This window comes from Leptopilina boulardi, unplaced genomic scaffold (genome assembly GCF_019393585.1).
Source record: "Leptopilina boulardi isolate dan_hultmark-lab unplaced genomic scaffold, ZJU_Lbou_2.1 LbouV2_341, whole genome shotgun sequence".
Taxonomy (NCBI): domain Eukaryota; kingdom Metazoa; phylum Arthropoda; class Insecta; order Hymenoptera; family Figitidae; genus Leptopilina; species Leptopilina boulardi.
Genome location: NW_026137909.1, coordinates 5,513,966 through 5,534,983, shown reverse-complemented (window position 1 = coordinate 5,534,983; position 21,018 = coordinate 5,513,966). Strand labels below are relative to the sequence as shown.

The 21,018-nt window shown below is 25.1% G+C and overlaps 1 protein-coding gene and 2 long non-coding RNA genes across 5 annotated transcripts; 2 read left to right on the top strand and 1 right to left on the bottom strand.

Annotated features, from left to right (window-relative positions):
- The first annotated feature begins 563 nt into the window (after positions 1–563).
- On the top strand, positions 564–19,234 carry LOC127285836 (fatty acyl-CoA reductase 1-like). Its single transcript, XM_051312043.1, has 4 exons — positions 564–795; positions 4,212–4,688; positions 14,826–15,053; positions 17,736–19,234. The coding sequence occupies exons 1-4, from the start codon at positions 611–613 to the stop codon at positions 18,031–18,033; spliced, it is 1,188 nt and encodes a 395-aa protein (XP_051168000.1). The 5' UTR covers positions 564–610; the 3' UTR covers positions 18,034–19,234.
- LOC127285853 (uncharacterized) lies at positions 7,704–11,197 on the top strand. Of its 3 annotated transcripts, none has more exons than XR_007843642.1 (2): positions 7,704–7,907; positions 11,049–11,197. It is a non-coding gene; the product is annotated as an uncharacterized LOC127285853 (long non-coding RNA). The 3 variants fall into 3 exon arrangements; XR_007843643.1 differs by lacking the exon at positions 11,049–11,197 and adding an exon at positions 8,011–8,159; XR_007843641.1 differs by lacking the exon at positions 7,704–7,907 and adding an exon at positions 10,740–10,945.
- On the bottom strand, positions 13,088–14,281 carry LOC127285858 (uncharacterized). Its single transcript, XR_007843653.1, has 3 exons — positions 14,039–14,281; positions 13,543–13,681; positions 13,088–13,321 (listed from the first exon to the last, which is right to left on the bottom strand). It is a non-coding gene; the product is annotated as an uncharacterized LOC127285858 (long non-coding RNA).
- Positions 19,235–21,018: the final 1,784 nt, after the last annotated feature.

The window sequence follows — 21,018 nt, the reverse complement described above, 5'->3', positions numbered from 1 at the left end:
TGAAATACAGAATGTGGGATCCTGAATACGGAATTTTGAAAGTGGAATCCGGAATCTGAAATAGGGAATTTTGAAAGTGGGATCCGGAATGCGGGATCTGGAAAAAGTTACGTAATTGACCCTCAGGTAAAAGCAAAAAAAAAGGTGTTTTTTTGTTTAATTTTCAGTCTGATGAGGTCGACGAAACGTTGCTAAAGGAATTAAACAGAATTTTTTTTCTATCTACCTTCCACTGATCATTTATTTATCACCAATACAAATTAAATATGAAAGGACGTAATTCAAATCGAATATTAAACATTATTTAATATGTCGATTGGTTATTGAAGACGACTTACAATTAGTCTCATGTATTTAATCCGAAATAGAATTCGAGTCTAGTTAGGTATACGATTTCTTATTTTCTCATATATATGATTGGTAATTAATAATAATAATAATTTTAATTATATATATATATATATATATATATATATATATAAGAAAATCTCTCACTCTCTACTCGGCGCCAGTGAATGAACTTTCTACCCTGTAAAAGAAGTTTGTTGTCCCGCACGTAAAGTTATTCAACAATCCAGTCACTTTCATTTTCTTTCGGCAGTTAATAATCATGTCTCTCAACGAGTGGTTCGGTGAACGCGAAGTGCTACTTACGGGAGTTACCAGTGAGGTAGGCCGTGCTGTTCTCGAAAAGATTTTACGTACTTTTCCAAAGATTAAAGTTTATTCAGTTCTAAGGTCGCGTTCAGGATATAACAAGGACGATCGGATTAAGAGGATTTTCCTCTCACCTGGGTATAAACTTTTTGATAATCTTAATAGATCGGAAGAACAAATTAAAAATAATTTTCCTTCATTTAAATTTCTTAATATAGTTTTAATTAAATTAAAATTATTAAATTACACTGACCATACTGACTGATATATTGATTATCTTAGAGAAGATAAAATTTCAATTCTTTTGTGTTTACATTATTATTTGAGTTGCTTTATAAAATAAATTCAATAATTAATACACTCCAAGTTTTTGTAATAGAACAATAACTTTTTTATTTTAAAAATTTTGTTTTTTTAATTAAGGTTATTTTTCTCCTCTTTCGAAACTAATTAAATTTATAATGATTTTCTCGTAAGAAGACATTTTTTAAAAAAATTTTTGCACTGAACGTTTAATTAACAACGATGAAATTCAATGATAAAATATTTTTAGCTTCTTTAGAAAAAAAAAGATTACTCTAAATGTTTCCAACGCATTTTGACATCTTAGAATTGAATTCGTTGTAGAAATTGCCCTTTAACGTCAAGATTGTAAGATATTTTAATCTAAAAGTTTGCAAATAGCGTATAGTTTTTTATTTTTGAAACCATGTAATATAAACAAAAAAAATTTTCTAAAAGAGATTTACTCTTTCTTTGATTGCATTCTTTAAACGTTCATTTCCATTTTTCAACATCCCAAAGCGACTTTTCTGCTTTGAATAAAATTGCCCCTTAACTATTTTAATTTCGAGTTGAAAAAACGAGAATCTGGTAGACGAGAGATTTTCAAATATTTGAACAAAAAATTATTATTGTTATTGGTGTTAATCCGACTTTTTTTAATTTACATATTAAGAATAAAATTTAAACTTAAATAAAAAAAAAATTACCAAATTTATAAAATAAATATATTTAATTTAATTAAATCATTCTTTATTATAATACAATTACTGTAACAGGAAATATTTTCCTATTATATTTTGGTAAGGGTTTATAGTCACGTGGGTGAAACGCAAAGCACTATACGAGTCATTGATTAACTACAAAAATAATTGTACACTTGACTTTAGCAGTTTTGAGTATTAAATGAAGCGGGAAATTTAAATTTAGTTTTATTATTAATATTAAAAATATGAAAATTAAATCAATTTTCATTTAATCAAAATTATATTAGTTTTTAGAAAAAAGTACATTTAGAAGAATCATACAAATATAAAATGAATATTTTCTTATTTAGACTGATAACATGATTAAAGACAAATAATTAATAATTTTTTCAAATTTTATTAGTTGATAAATAATATTTTTAATATTAATAATATTTAATAATTATTTTACTTTGATTCTTATAATTTCCTTAATATTTATTTGCAAATATATTTTTGAAATTTATTTACGTAACATTTTAACATGCAAAATTAAATTACATTCATTAAATTATAAAGAAATAAAATATTTTCTAACCTACAAAATTTTCTAATACATGTAATGAATTTACAAAAATCGAATTCCTACTTACCGACAACTATTATTAATTTTGTCACCTTTTGATTTTAATCTCACATATTTCTTCACCTTTTTGAACTTTGTCGATATTTAGAAAGATCGCTTTGTTTACTTTTCATCGTAAATACTCGTGTCACACGAAGTGTCCCGATGTTGTCAAGTACTGCCGGAGTCATAAAGCGACAATTAAAATTTAGAAAATATTATCTTTACCATGTATTATTAAATTATATTAAACCTGTTTTTAATATTAATTTTACTTGAAATTTTATACCAACATATTTTTAAACCTATAGCTACGTGTGGTGTGTAATTTTTTAAAATGATAACAAGATAAAAATATCCACTTAAAGATATAGGTTTGATGTAAATTGAAAAACTAATGCACAGCTTTAACCCATATTTAGCTGCAGTGTGAAGTAAATATTGAAATAAAAAAAAAAGTAGGAAAAACTTGGAAAAAGTTTGATAGCCTCTTAAATAGGGGCAATAAAACAAAAATTCGATAAGCTGATAGCCCTATCTCAAGTTGGACGTCCAATGTAATGCACTAAAGATTCAATGAACCTTCCAGTAAATTGTACGCGTACCAACGAATGGGATCGTCGTATTACGTGTTTGGACGTCGTTATGACTGAAGCTTTTGCATCATGAAAGCACGCGAACGTGTTTTAACATTGTCGCCTAGAGGTAGCAATTTTTTCTATTAAATTCTTCCTTAGTAACAAAAAAAAAAAAATGTAGATTTAGATAAGAGATCCCGAATGTCCATTGGGAAATTTACCACTAACTCATTAACCAATGAGATTTTGACAACCCGATATTAAATACTAATTAAATAAATTTTAATGCATATTTATAAAAATTTCTTTTAAATTAAAATTATTTTTTTAAATTCTATATTATAAAAATTTTATCTAATTACAAGTCATAAATAATATGAAAACAAAAAGGATTAATTCTAAAATCATTTTGAAATATTGGACTAATATTAATGAGCCAATTGGTGTTATTGGCAATTTCCCGCATTGAGCAGGAATATGTCACATAATGTCATTGGCTATTAAATGTCAAAGATGCGTGTGCGGAAGTAATCCAAATTTACAGTATACCCTCATTAACTCAAGTGCGCTACCAGATTTCTAAGGCTTGTAAGCAAATCGATCCTTATCGTATACATTCCATTTAAAATGGTTTCATTATACGAAAACATAAAAATAAATTACTTTTTATCTTTCTCCTTTAACAACACAGATATACAATAAATTTTCTTATTACTTTATTTTTATTATTATTGACTATTTTGTGAATATTTTTTTTTTCGAATCATTAAAATGTCTCTTTGGTATTTTTACAATACACATTACAAAAAATAATTAAAAATTGAGGTTGAGAGATTTGATAAAAGAATTTGACATAAAAATTGGAATAATTTTAATTTAATTTTCACGATTCACTGCGGTATCCCAATTAATTGCCTCATCAGGTAATTTACTTTATCTCTTTCAATAGAGTAAAGTGCTTGTCTATTCGATTGAACTATTGCATGAACGTGTAAAAGGTGCTTTAAGACAACTCGAGGGGAGAGTTAAAGGGAGGTTTTTATTGAGCTGCAAAAGACTTGGGATTCTCCAACGACTTTCGTGAAATGTTACAACTCAACGGTGATTTTTCTCTTTTATACAAAGAATTCGCGCGCAATAAATCTATTCCTCCATTTTCGTTGAATTTCTTCTTAAACGACAGCTATCTAGCAATGGTCTTGATGCCCTTTTCCTTTTCTTTATATTGTAATAACTATAGAATTCCAAATTGAAAATTAGGTTTTATTCCATTTGTGATTCTATTAAATATTATTAATTACATTCTTTATATTTGACAATTATTTAGAAGATTTGATAATAATTTTATAATTTAATGATGAAGTGAAATAAATTAAATTTTAGATATGAGAGACTTCGACTTGAAGATCCAAATGCAGTTTCACGTGTAAAGGCACTAGAGGGAAATCTCCTTTACGAAAGCCTTGGACTAAGTAAAGAAGATCAAGTGCTTCTAGCGAATGTCAGCGTCGTATTTCATGCAGCTGGACCACATGACACTGTGCTTGAATTCTGTCAAGACCTACCTAACCTCAAAGTGGTTGCAGCAGCTACTAACCTCTTTAGATATAGGGGCCAAATTGCTGAAAGTTTACTCAATGAACAAGTACCTGATGTGCCACTAGCTCTCATTCGACTCCCCATTGTGGGTCCTGTTTACAAGGAACCAATGCCAGGTTATGTTGAAGTCATAAAGGGACCAACTGCCCTAATGGTCGGTGCTGGATTTGCATTTGGACACGCTGACTATCAAGCTGAAATTATTCCTATCGATTTGGCCGTTAACACCCTTATTGTCACAGCATGGGAACGAGGTTTAAGGTAACTAACTAAATTATAATTGTTATTTAAAAAATAATATTCATATCAGTAGAAGTAAATAGAATTTTATGATTTCCCGATCATAAAATAAAAAACTATAAATATTTCTATTTTTAGCAATAAAAATACGTTTATTCGTAGCGGTAAAAATTTTACACGTGATTCTCGATCACCGAACCAATTATTTTTTGGAAAAAGAGCCATCATAACAAAAAAAAAAAAACCCCAAATTTCCGATACTATTCAATTTAATCAAAAATCCGAATAACTTTTTTTTTATTAATATCTCTAGGAACGTGTATATTGAAATATTTCTCTTTTTTTAGTCTAGAAACAAAAATTTCTATAATCAATTTACAAAAAAAAAATTTATCGATATATATATATAGTTAATAAAATTCTCTTTTGAAATTCCTTTTTTTGCTATTATTAAAGTTTAAATTAAATTTTTCCACATATGAAAGAAACTAGAACTATTTGAAAAATTCTTTGTAGGTACGTGATAGTTTTTTTTTTTTTTTTTTTTGAACGTAATATGATTTAAAACTATCTATCCTGTATGTATCTTTTTAACACACGATATTGAAATTCAATATGTATATGACAAACCAGTAATAATTAAATTAAAATAAAAATTTTCGATGAAAAAAGAAAACTTATTGCAAAAATATAAAAGCTGTGAATATTTTTATTAAAATTCTGACATAGGAAAAAAGTAAAATAGTATAGTAGCAACGGCAGCATTGTGTTAAAGCCCATTTTCTTTATATATTACAAGCATTGACCAACCTCCCGATTCTTCTGAACAAGCGCCCGTCGTAATTTTTACAATAAATTTTCTCTTTTCTCTGCACGTGATGTTGCAAAGGCACTTTCTCGTCTGCGTATTTTCCTGACTAGCCATCAGCCTTTCTGTTTTCCAACGTTATTTATCGTCGCAACACGAAACGAGTATATGTAGGTTTTGCGAACAACATTGCTTAAATTATATAATAAACAACTTCGACTTTTTAGACTCTTCTACATCCATCAATTATATTTAACTGCTCTTAAGAAATTATTATCGTCCATGTAAATTATATAACACGTTTATAAATAAACAATAATTAAAGAAAATATTGACATTGGTCTATTAATAAAAATTATTACAATGTATTTTCAACATTTCGTTAAACTGGTTAATTGAATTCAAATTTTAATTGTATAATTGAATCAAATTTTATTCATATTCCAAAATTGTCAAGTCGCACTATAACTAAATAAAAAATAAATAATTAATAATTTATATAGAGTCAGTTGAGGTAAATGGGGAAAAGAGTTTTCGGAACTTAATTTACAGTTTTAAAATTAAGTTTAACGTCAATATTTTAACCTCAGATCTTATATATATTATATAATTACAATAAATCAACTATATAATTATAATTATGTACGTATATAATAACAATTAATTAATTATATAATTACAATTCATTACGTATATAATTACAATTAATAAATTATATAATTACAATTAATTACGTATATAATTAAAATTAATTAATTATATAATTACAATTAATTACATATATAATTACAATTAATCAATTATATAATTATATTTAATTATGTATATAATTGCAATTAATCAATTATAAAATTATAATTAATTATGTATATAATTACAATAAATTACTTATATAATTACAATTAATCAATTATATAATTACAATTAATTACGTATATAATTACAATTAATTAATTATATAATTTCAATTAATTACTTATATAATTACAATAATTTACTTATATAATTACAATTAATCAATTATATAAGTATAATTAAATACGTATATAATTACAATTAATCAATTATATAATTATAATTAATTACGTATATAATTATAATTAATTAAGTATATAATTATAATTAATTATGTATATAATTACAATTAATCAATTATATAATTAAAATTAATTACGTTTATAATTATAATTAATTATGTATACCTATAATTACAATTAATTATATAATTACAATAAATTAATTATATAATTACAATTAATCAATTATATAATTACAATTAAGTACTTATATAATTACAATTAATTAATTATATAATTACAATTAATTACTTATATAATTACAGTTAATTACGTATATAATTACAATTAGATAATTATATAATTACAATTAATCAATTATATAATTACAATTAGATAATTATATAATTACAATTAATCAATTATATAATTACAATTAATTACGTATATAATTACAATTAGATAATTATATAATTATAATTAATTATGTATATAATTACAATTAATCAATTATAGAATTACAGTTAATCAATTATATAATTACAATTAATTACTTATATAATTGCAATTAATTATGTATATAATTACAATTAATTAATTATATAATTATAATTAATTATGTATATAATTACAATTAATTATATAATTACAATTAATCAATTATATAATTACAATTAATTATATAATTACAATAAATCACTTATATAATTACAATTAATTACTTATATAATTACAATTAATTAATTATTTAATTACAATTAATTACGTATATAATTACAATTAATTAATTATATAATTATAATTAATTACTCATATAATTATAATTAATTAATTATTTAATTACAATTATTTAATTATATAATTATAATTAATTACGTATATAATTACAATTAATTAATTTACTAATTTATAAGACAGAAGTTGAAATTATTATTAAAAAATTATTCTTATATTTAAAAAATTATTTCATTTCTTTTAACTAATAGTTGAATATGAATTTTAAATTTATTTTGAATTTTTTTCCCTTTGTAATTAAAATTGAAAAGAAGATAAAAATTGTAAAAAGAAAATTATATGTCTATCGTATAATTTACTTAGATACTTATTTGCAAACGTATTTATTAATGTGACAAATTAGTTTCAAAATGAAAGATATATATCTTTTTTGAAGAGTAAAAAGGAAAAAAAGTAGTTTTGTATCGTAGAAGAACTTACATATTAATATTAATTCATACATAAAAGTTAATTTTGTATTTATTTAAAAACATAAAATTTTAATTTCATTAAAAAATTGTTTTTTCTTATGCAAAAACGTTATGTCTCATTTAATAATAAAATTACTTTATATTTTTTTTCTATTATTTGTGATAAATGTTGAAGCAGACATTGACTGGAGTCCTGTAAAGAAGGTTCTTGGTAAGTATAGTATTTAAATAAGTCAAGGTCAACTGTGATTAAAAAATGTCATTGATTACAAAAAGTAGTTTAAAATTCCATTTTGACATTTTGATATTTACAGATAGAATAACGAGATGGAAAAATTCTACAATGTGGCCAAGTCCAGATGAATCTTTTTGGTAATAAAATATAAACAATCTTGTAACACATTTTAAATATAATTTATAATGAATACAAAGAATAAAGTTTGAAGAAAATTAAAAAAATAAATTTTAGTTTAAAAATTGTTTTCTTCGAGATTTTGCTTCGGCAAAACTGTGTTTTGTCTAAACCTCAATGAATAATTTATTTTAATAAATAACAAAATAGCGGACTGTTAAAAAAAGTTTCAAAAATTGCCTTTTTTCTTATTAATGATTGATTTTTTAAAAAAATAGAAAGTTATTTATGTAAAATAATGAGCATGGTTTGAAAAAAATCACTTGGACAGATCAAGAACAATTAATACCAGAATTTCAAACCGGTTTTTAAAAAATAGAAACTGTCTTGACAATATTTTTACCCTAAATTCCATTATACAATTAAAAATAAATGCTAAGCGGGGGAAACTGTTTGTCGACTTTCGAGGGGCTTTTCCGTCAATTAATCATCAGCTTCTTTGGAAAAAATTATATTGTTTGGGCATGAGTGATAAGGTAATAAAGATTCTTATGGATTTATATAAAAAAGCAAACGTCTCTGTCAGGAACAGTGATGGTGTTTCTAAATCAACTAAAGTTACAAGGGGGGTGTTACAGGGAGAAGTTTGTAGCCCTATCCTTTTTTCACTTTTTATCGCTGACTTGGAAGAGTTTTTAAAAAACGAGGGTATTCATGGAGTGTCTGTGGGTCACCTCATAGAAATTCTTATTGTTGCTTATGCCGATGATATAGCCGTTATGTCTAAATCTCCGGCAGGGATGAATAAAATACTGAAAGCATTGCGTAAATATTGTGAAATTAATGAACTTGAAGTAAATGTTAGTAAAACTAAAATCGTCATTTTCCGAAAAAGTGGAGGGAAGAAAAAGTCGGTATACGAATATTTTATGTATGGACAGGAGAAAATTGAAACAGTATACATATTTGGGAGTCCTATTCTCAGAATCCTCTATTTTTTCCGATGCTTCTCAGGATTTCATAAGTAAAGCTAATTTAGCCGTTGTTTCATCAATATCAATAATAAATAGAATAAATGAAAATCAGTGGGCAGCAAACGAAAGAATATGTAACAGTCTCATTATTAGCGTCTTATCTTATGGTATTCAAATCTGGAGTTTGAGATATCTCGATGAAATCGAAAAAGTGCAGTCTAATTTTTATAAAAAATTACTAAGAGTCCCTTTGAATATACCAGCTTATGCTATTCGTTTAGAAACAGAAAGGAATAAAGTTGAAGTTAGAGTATTTAAATTGATATTGAACATGTTAGACAGAATTTTGAGTATGAGTGATAATAGATATCCTAAAATATGTTTTAATAGATTACGGGATACTGAATTCCTTCCTGATTTGAACGTGAAATATATTTGGGGCAAACAAATATGTAGATTTTTTGAGTCGATAGGTAAAGCAGATAGCTGGAGAACAATTTCACTTGAATATTTAAATAAAAATAAAACACGGCTAATTAAAGCATATGAATTTTATGTACATGAGGAAGACCGGAAAAGATTGAATAATTCACAATCCCTGCAGATTCTTCCTAATCTCACGATGATGGATAGAACACAAAATTATTTATTAATCAGAAATAATTTAGAATATACTAGACTGTTTGCTCAAATTCGATTAGAAAATTTTTATAATAAAAGACTAATATTTAAAAATAATTTATTAAAATTAAAATGAACAGACACTTGCTGGGATTGCGATTTGCAATCTACGGAAAGCTTTTACCACTTATTTGTCGAGTTTTCTATGTAAAATGATATACGTCAACAATTTATATGTTCCAACAACGATATAGAAATGGTTAGAAATACATGGATAGACTTCTTAAATGATCCAAATTACGACCGAATAAAAAGAATATATTTATTTGTTAAATCGGTTATTGAAGGAAGAAATTTGAGATTGTAATTTTACGCTGTATTAATCGCAACTTCTTTGTATAAACAATTGGTTCTTGAACAAATAAACATATATATATAATTACAATTAATCAATTATATAATTATAATTAATTACTTATATAATTACAATTAATTGATTATATAATTACAATTAATTACGTATATAAATACAATTAATTAATTAAATAATTATAATTAATTATGTATACCTATAATTACACTAAATTAATTATATAATTACAATTAATCAATTATATAATTATAATTAATTACGTATATAATTATAATTAATTATGTATATAATTACAATTAATCAATTATATAATTATAATTAATTACGTATATAATTACAATAAATTAATTATATAATTACAATTAATCAATTATATAATTATAATTAATTACGTATATAATTACAATTAATTAATTTACTAATTTATAAGACAGAAGTTGAAATTATTATTAAAAAATTATCCTTATGTTTAAAAAATTATTTCATTTCTTTTAACTAATAGTTGAATATGAATTTTAAATTTATTTTGAATTTTTTTCCCTTTGTAATTAAAATTGAAAAGAAGATAAAGATTGTAAAAAGAAAATTATATGTCTATCGTATAATTTAGTTAGATACTTATTTGCAAACGTATTTATTAATGTGACAAATTAGTTTCAAAATGAAAGATATATATCTTTTTTGAAGAATAAAAAGGAAAAAAAGTAGTTTTGTATCGTAGAAGAACTTACATATTATTAATTCATACATAAAAGTTAATTTTGTATTTATTTAAAAACATAAAATTTTAATTTCATTAAAAAATTGTTTTTTCTTATGCAAAAACGTTATGTCTCATTTAATAATAAAATTACTTTATATTTTTTTTCTATTATTTGTGATAAATGTTGAAGCAGACATTGACTGGAGTCCTGTAAAGAAGGTTCTTGGTAAGTATAGTATTTAAATAAGTCAAGGTCAACTGTGATTAAAAAATGTCATTGATTACAAAAAGTAGTTTAAAATTCCTTTTTGACATTTTGATATTTACAGATAGAATAACGAGATGGAAAAATTCTACAATGTGGCCAAGTCCAGATGAATCTTTTTGGTAATAAAATATAAACAATCTTGTAACACATTTTAAATATAATTTATAATGAATACAAAGAATAAAGTTTGAAGAAAATTAAAAAAATAAATTTTAGTTTAAAAATTGTTTTCTTCGAGATTTTGCTTCGGCAAAACTGTGTTTTGTCTAAACCTTAAAAAATAATTTATTTTAATAAATAACAAAATAGCGGACTGTTAAAAAAAAGTTTCAAAAATTGCCTTTTTTCTTATTAATGATTGATTTTTTTAAAAAATTGAAAATTATTTATGTAAAATAATGAGCATGGTTTGAAAAAAATAATTTCAAACATAACTATAAATAAATATTGTGAAATTTTTTATAAATTTTGAATGCATGATGAGCGTGGCAAAGGAGTTATTTCCGCATCCATCATTTTGCATTTCCTCTTTGAGCACTCGACTGAGCATCGAGTTCACATTTCATTCGAAAGTACGTATTCGCCTTTTCTTTTTTTTTTTTTGCTTCTTTCTTAGTCGATACACTCTAGACTTGGGGAATTTCAACGTCGCGACTTTATATTCGAATGCCTTCAAGAAGAGATCGCAATCGCTTACGAGGAAAAATAAAGCTTAGTTTCGGAAAACCACTGGAGTTTCAAAATGTAATTTTCTAGGGGTATAGAGAAAATGTGGCGATATTCGACATTGATGGATCACTCGCTCGGATGATTTAACCTCTTCTGCCTTCATCTCAAGTAGGCACGATACCTTTTTTTTGCCAAATGACACTTGATATAAAATATTCTCCCATATATATTTTTTTCCCTACATATTGTCTTTATATCCTCACTTTATTAAATTTATTGTTATCAATTTTTTTTATATTCCTTCTCATTTGTTTTGCGCCCAAGAACAAAAGGTTCAGGAAAAATTACACTCAAGTTGCTATAAAATTAAATTTTTTCAAAGAATGTAAAATCATTCACTTTTGCATTTATTTTATATTTAGAATTTCTGGTTATAATTTCTATTCCACATATATTTAAAGGCTGAAACATTATAAAATTCTTAATTGTTTTGGTTTAAGTTGACTTTTTCATATTGGACAATATTTTTTAACGTTGAAACTTTCATTAATTGTATATATATATATTCAATTCAAACATGTGAAGTGAATATAATTTATCTTCAGCGAATTTCCCGGGAAAGCTGCAAATGAAGTTTCATGTTTGAAATGTTAAATATAACGTCATTTATTTTTAAATTAAAAAGTCTGAGTTTAATCAAATGACACACACGAACTGCACGAGTTTAAGTACATTTTGGCAAAGTAATTCAATAATATGTTGTACATAAAATTATGCATCTCCATATGAACGTAAACTGAAATTAAATTCGAAACATCTCAAATATTATTAATTTTATCAAGAATATATTATATCGTTCTTAGTTAAAAATAAGAATGATTTAATACTTATAAATTAAATTTAATTACTATTGGAAGATTGATAAATGAAACACTATTTTTTTTTTGGTTTTGACACAATTTAACAAAAGTATTAAAATCTTACAAAATAAAGAATAGAATTTATAATTGAAAATAATTTTAAAAAATTAAATGAGTAAAAGAATTTTTAAATAAAAAAGAAATTATTAAATATTCAATCCTGTAAGCTTTCTAATTATGATATATAAAAGCAAAGTTAGTTTTGAAATTTTTATGTTATTTCCAGAATGAGTTGTTTGCACAGCTAATGTTAAATTTTGTTAGAGGTTTTCAAGATATACTTTTCCTTTCATAGTCGGTAGCTTTCTCCTTGCCATTATATTACTTACGAGTTGCAATTTTTTTTTATCTATATCTACACATATTACCCAATGTTTAATTTCAGTTGTACATTTATTAAACAATCATTGAATTTTAAAAAATAATAAGAGAAATTAATTTTTTTAAATGCAAAACTTGTATAATTAAATTAATTATTATTAAAATATTTGTTGTCCTAATTTTAATTTTTCTTTAATATTTAATTTTTTCTAACAACTAATAACAATTTCTTAATCTAATCCTCTAACTTAGTTTAACAAAATTAAGTAGAGAAGAGGTAGTATCAAAATGAATAAGAATTTTATAGGGGAGAGTCAGTACAGTTGGGCCACCTTTTGATTTGTGGCCATAACTTCCGTTCTAAACTGAATTTCGGATTTTCTCACGTATGGTTGGAAACATCTTTTCCAGTGCAACATTTTCCCTGAATAACAAAAAATGATTGGATCAAATATGTAAAAGTGATAGGCATTTCAAAAAAATAAATTTGATCGTTATGGTCGGACCAGGTGTTCACGGTTGGGCCACCGTACAAAATCAATGTTATATATAAAGAAAAATTATTAAAAATGTCCCGACACAGAAGAAACATAGTATTATTTTCATCCCTAAATCTGTATAATATTTGCCTGCAACAAATTTTACCATAATTGAGGGCGTCACCGTCTATGTGAAGTAGCATTTGTTAAAATAGTATTTTTTGCGCAATAAAGTTTATGCTGGTACTACGTCAAGCAAAACAAAATTCCCGCGGTTGGTTTTTCTCTTTCTTCTCGAAGTTGGTCTGAAAATTCAAGAAAAATGACAAAAATTAATAATATTAAAATTTTTGTTTGCAGTAGACTCGAAATAAGACATTATGAATCGTTTTAGGAACTTTTCTAAAACGAAAATTTTTTTTTCCCATTGGTAAATGACGTTTTTGACACATCGCTACGTCGAAAAATGAATTTATGATGTCAGGACGTATCGTAATTGCACAATTTTAAGTGGCCCAACCAACACTACATTTATTGGCCCAACCTAAACTATCACGTCGTTTTACTTTTTTATTATACAGGCAAAAAATGCATGATACAAACATCAAATAAGACACCACATTTTCAAAGAATACTCTAAAGAACAAACTTAGTCAACTTACTTTATTGTTTGCATCTCCTTCTTTTTTTTATTTCACTTTTTCGGACACCACAAACAAGTTTTCCTTTTAATCTTTAGCTTACATTTACAAAACACATCTGTACAAATTGCGCATTTCACTGAGACTTGCTAAAAGTGACGTGAAAAGTTTATTACCATGGCTAGTAAGTATTTGCATGCAAAGGTAGATGGCGCTAATGTGAAAGGTCTTTAAACGCAGTACTGGCCCAATCGTAAAAGTGGCCCGATCGTACTGACTCTCTCCTACAAATTTATTTATTAAATAATTTAAATATTTTATTCCTAATAATTAATAGTTTTTTTAAGACTTGAATTAAATAATCCTTGGTTATTGAGTTAAATTAAGACTTGAATTAAATAATCCTTGGTTATTGAGTTTTGTAATTCTTTACCTATTTGATGTGATTGTTATGTCATAATTATTGAATTAAAATTTTTAATTATTATTAATTCTTCGCAATCTAAGAACTTATAATTATTCCTTACTCTAATTCCTCAATTTAATTTAGTTTAAAAAAAAAACTAAGTTGGGGAGAGTTTATTAAATGAATGAACAAAGCGATAATTAAACAAAAGATTATTTATATATATATATATATTATATATTAATTTATTTAACAAATTAATTTTACAAAAAATATTATTTATTTATAAAAAATGTTACGGTGACGTGACACTTTAATTATTTTTAATTTAAAAAGAAAATTATTTTTGATTATAAAGGTGCAAAAAAATTGAATGTATACCAATTTTTTTTTTTTTTGCAGAAGTAGAAATGACAAAGTGTCAGTTTACAACGCAACTTCAATTGGATGCACATGGGGCGAACTTGTTACATATGGAAATCGAGGAAATCGTAAATTTACATATCCAACATTTGGTTTTCGTGGAATGACGAATAATGTCGTGCTCCACTGGTTAGCCGTCTTTTTTACTGACTGGCTGCCGTCCGTCATCTGTGATACAATCTTGAATTTGTTTGGTGCAAAACAGAGGTAAGTTAATTAATTAATATCCTGCTATTATATAGATGAAAAATTATAAATTCATTAATCTTGGCAAAAAATTGTGTTTTACATAGAAATTGTTTCTCACAACCAGTTCATTATTCTTCTTTGATAGATAATTTATCTTTAACTTAAATATTTATAAATACAAGAAAATTAATTGGTAATTTAATTTTTAAGTCACATATGAAAATAAATAAAAAAAAATTTAATTCTCGAACAAAGGCAAACAAAATATGAATAGTAAAAAAATAATAAAAAGATAGAGGATATGAATATATATAAAATTCTTTACTTCAGAAAAAATTCTATCCTTTCTTCACTGTTTTTTCGTAATTCAATTTGATACATCTTACATACAAGAAAATATAATATAAAACGTATCCGTTTTTCAATTACATTACAAAGTATTCCTTTTTTTATTTGGAATTTGAAAAAAAAACAAATTTAAAGTAAGTAATTCACTTTAAACGATGAACTAATTTCTTTTTTCCATTGGAAAAAAAAATTCAATTGCCAAATCGTTTCATATGAAATATTAAATTTTCTTAAAAAAAAATTGTTACGAAAACTTATAGTTAATTAAAAATTTATTTGCAATGATTTACACATATACTTGCATAATCTATAATACATGTTTAAATATACATATTATATGTTTATGTGTATAATTTATATCATAGTCTATTCGTGTTATTTTATAACTTGTTTTGTAATAAATTTCTCATATAATAAAAGACATTTAACACAATTCTTCCAAGTGGGTTAAAAGTATCAATCACGTCGACACTTTTATGTTTCCGACTTGTTTCACTTTTATATATATATATATATATATATATATATATATATATGAAAAGAATCAATGTTTCGACATCAAAGATGAAAACCGTCTTAACAAATAATGCACCACCACCAAAGTGTGTTAGATCGCAATGCAAAAAAAAAATTACAAATTTTTAGATCGAAAACATTGATTTTTACAAAAATTTGTACTACTTACGATACAAACATTAAAAAAATATAACGAAATGTAAAAGTAAAGGGAGAGCACTATACGAGTCGTTGAGTAACTTCAAAAATAATCATACCCTTGACTACAGCAGTTTTGAGTGACAAATACAGCGGGAAATTTAAATTAATTTTAATTTAATTTTATTATTAATATTAAAAATATGAAAATTAAATTAATATAAATATTAAAATAATATTTAATAATCTTTTTTGTTATTTGATAAATAATATTTTTAATATTATTAATTTAATATTATCTATCTTAATTTAATATTTCATTATCTATTTTTATTAAATAAATAATTGAATTTATTACACGATCACCTTAGTTAAAATACGAAAAATGAATTGAACGATCACTCCGAGTCAGATTTAATTTTTATTAAACATTATACATAAAAATTATTTATTTTCTAATATAAATTTTAGTATATTAATTACAACTAGCGATGTATTCCTCGCTCGCTAACGCTCGCTCGGTTAAAATTGTACTTATTGTTGTTTACTTATTGTAGTTTATGTATATTATATATATAATTTATGTTTTAAATTAATATCTTATTAATATTGTATAAAATTTATCTTAAAATTGAAAAAAGATGTTACATAAAAATAGTTTGTAAGATTTTCTAAAAGCATATATGCAAAGTATTTTGATTTATTTGAAAATAATTGAAAATAGATTTTTCAAGGACGGTGTCGAGGTCACGGGGTCGGTGTCGTTTTTCGAAATTTGTTAACTTAATATAATAGAAGATGTTTCGTTTTAAATTAAGAAATGTTAAAATTATTAAGTTAAAAATATTTGATTTTAATGACACTTAAAATTAGACACAATATTATAGGTTACTAACTAAAAATTGAAAAAACAACAATAAATAATAAAAAATTGAAAAAATCAAAAAATTCTTAAAAAATTGCAAAATAACCCTTTTTCGGGTTAAAATTGAAAAATAACCCTTTTTCGGGTTAAAATTGAAAAAAGATGTTACATAAAAATAGTTTGTAAGATTTTCTAAAAGCATATATGCAAAGTATTTTGATTTATTTGAAAATAGATTTTTCAAGGACGGTGTCGAGGTCACGGGGTCGGTGTCGTTTTTCGAAATTTGTTAACTTAATATAATAGAAGATAATAATTGCTGCAAATAAGCTTTGAATTAAATTTCCATTTGCCAAAAAGAAAAAATTTAAAACACAAGCAAAAATCAGACATTATTTAATGACAATAGATTTATTTTACTTTAATTCTTATATTTTTACTTTAATATTTATTTGCGAATATATTATTGAAATTTATTTACGTAATATTTTGACACTCCCGATGTTGTCAAATACTGCTGAAGTCATAAAGCGACCATTAAAATTTAGATTCATTATATATTTTTCTTAATATTTATTTGCAAATATATTTTATTAAATTATTTACGTAATATTTTGATAGGACAATTAAATTATACATTCATTAAATTAAAATGAAATAAAATTGAAAATATTTTCTAACCTACAAAATTTTCTAATTGCCGAGAAAAAAAATGGTCAACTTTTATCTATTGAAATGCTAAAAAAGCATTTCAAATATAGATATTTTTTTTGTCAAGTTTTGAGAACAGAATTGAGCATATCAAGATTGGTTTTCAATTGGTTATTTTCTAGGATCGTTGCTGAACATGTCCGAGTGCAAAATGCGCTTCGTTCTCTGGAGTCAGTAGCATCCAAGCCGTGGTCAGTAGAGAGAAATCACGTCAATCGACTTTACAAGCGCCTTAGCCCACAGGATCAGGAAACATTTCCTCTTCAAGCTGATATCGATGTTGAATCCTACGTTTTGTGCGCTGCTGCCGCAAGCAGAAAATATTGTGTGGATGAAAATAGTATTAAAATTGTCCGTGGTTTTACAAGAGCTATTTTCTTTCTTACTATTGTCATGTTTTGCTTTATATTTATCTTTTAAGGTATAAAAAAAAATACATTTCTCTATTATCTATTTAATGTCAGAAATAGTATTTTAAAAATCACGAATTTCGTAACATATACTGATTTGATTTGAATATATAAATGTAGTTACTCGTGTAAATATTTGTATAATAGAAATTATATCCGTAAAATGTTAATTATTTATGCGTCTTTAAATTTTATCTGATAAATTGGGTGTACTTCCGAAGTAGGGGTACCTCCGATTTTAATAAAACTTGGTATACTAACGTATTTTGGTGCGCTGATTACGAAAATGATAGTGAAAATTGGCGCAAATTTGATTATCATGGTAAAAACCATAAAAAACACCATAAAATAATGGTTTTTTACGATTATCTCGTAAAAAACAAAAAATTTCGAAAAAAGTTTTAGACAAAAGTTGTAGATCTCAAAAAAACACACATTTTATGTTTTATGCATTTTTTACCAAAAGTCATTATTTTTCGAGAAAAATCCAAAAAACGAAAAACACCATGATAATGAAAACATATACAGCAGTCATGGTTAGACATATTATTTGACTCGTATATAGTATCATATTCACTATTAGTCAGGATCTAACGAATTCCGCAAAATACTTTCGGCCATATCCACCCCCTCTCGCCAAGGTTTTTTTTAAAAAAAAAGCGAGCAGTACCTTACGCGGCCGAAGGCCGTGTTTACTATTTTGCGTTTACCGCTGCTGTGGACTCCACCCCACAATTTCCGCAAATTACTTTCGGACCATTTTTCTCGAAAAATAATGACTTTTGGTAAAAAATGCATAAAACATGAAATGTGTGTTTTTTTGAGATCTACAACTTTTGTCTAAAACTTTTTTCGAAATTTTTTGTTTTTTACGAGATAATCGTAAAAAACCATTATTTTATGGTGTTTTTTATGGTTTTTACCATGATAATCAAATTTGCGCCAATTTTCACTATCATTTTCGTAATCAGCGCACCAAAATACGTTAGTATACCAAGTTTTATTAAAATCGGAGGTACCCCTACTTCGGAAGTATATCCGATAAATTTATTAGATGTGTATAGTATATTTCATTTTTATAATAAATAATACAATTTTCTACCTAAAAAATAGTATATTTATTAGTTGCATAGAAATATATGTCTAATACCTATGTAAGAAAATATTACCGTCGATTTTGAGTATAAAATAAACATAACTTTAAAAATCAAGGTCAAAGACCAAGGTGCGAATATAGTCTCATTGAAATTATTCTAAGTAATGTCTATTTTTGAAAAAAACATAAAATTTAATAGTTTTATAAAAATTAATTGAAGTTGGTGTGTGAAACGCCACCTTGTATATATATATTAAGTCCTTCTTGAAGCTAAAAAAAGGTTTGGACGGAAATTTTATTTACTCTCGATAAAATAGTTTGACTTCTCAATGCTATTGGATCGGTGTAAAAGTGGGCCGTTCTCGTTAAAAGTTTGCGTACACTTGTTCAGTGATGTTCGCTCGATAGTAATTTTATCGGTCCCAGTCTGCTTTAGACATTCCGCTTTTGCTTTAGACTTTGCTCTACATTTCTTAAAATTGAACTCTATTCAAGCATGAACAAAATTCAGGCATTTAGATATTTGTAAAAATTCTTCAAGTTTATGGTCCCTTCAATTTAATAGTATAGCGCAAGACTTTTGGAAAGGAGAGAATGGGAAGGATGAAAATATTTCAACTTGATTATTGAAAACTCAATAAATCTAAATTTGATGGAAACCTTCCAAAATATAGCGGAGAATTTGCATTTATCATAGAGACAGGCCTTTTTTTTGGAAAAGACTCTTTTTCGATCGAAAGAAATTTTTTTTACAAAATTTTTTCATCTAGAATCTTTTTTCTCTTTTCAATTCTATTCTCTTGACGTCATAGTTTCCTTTCTTTTCTCAATCCAATTATCACTGTTATATTATTTTGCCGTAAAGTATTTTACTGCGCGCGAGAGAAATGCATTTACTGAATTATTATTAACATGTCAATCATATTTAATGTTTGTTTCTTTTTTTAACCTGTGTAAAGCATTTTCAGACTATAAAAGACTGTTTTCAACAAAACTTAAATATAATTGCAAAGAACCAACACGTAACTTCATGCACGCAAGTTTTCTCACACAAATAATAAAGTAATCGTGTTTCAAGAAAGAGAGACAGAAAAAAACGTGTCCCGTTGAAATCGTAGGAAATTGCTGTAAAGCGAATTCTTTCGCTACTTGACAAGACACGCAAATTAAGAAATGTCATTTTAAATAGAAAATATTTATCATTCTTCAATGATATATATATATATATTTTTTTTAAATTCCTCTAGCTCTCTTAGATTCATCAAATATAAGAAAATTCGTCGCATTGTTTCCAAATTCCAAATCCTTTATTGTTTTTATTATGTTCATGAAAGTAACGATTATAATTCTTTTTATTTTCTATAATTAAAATTAAATATCTAGTATGTAGTAGTATTTTATTTAGTATAGAATAATTAATAATTGAATTTGAATCTCGCGCGCCTACCACCTGGTGGTGCGCATATAAACTAAAGTAGCAGACGATAAAGCCATGCCGGAGACCTGTTGCCGAGGAGCTGACAGAGGGATTCGTTAACTTGTGCCTTGATCACATATATTGCGCCATAATATAATTGTTATAAGTAATTAAAGATTTTAGTCTGTGTAATTAAAGAATATTTCGATAAATCGCTGTCTATTGTAACGTTGAATTTATTTTATTATTGATTTTTATTTTAAATTATTTATTATTATATTTTCAAGACAATCAACGTTATCTACACTTTTTAATTATTAATTTTTCCAAGACGCCAAATTATTTTATCGAAAATAAATAAACAAAAAAAATAGTTAAATAACCCGACAAGTAGATTTTATAATTCTAATTAGGAAAAACAAAAACCAGCTCAGGAATTCGATTGTTACTTTACAGCAACAATAGACCGCCGAGAGGGGGGA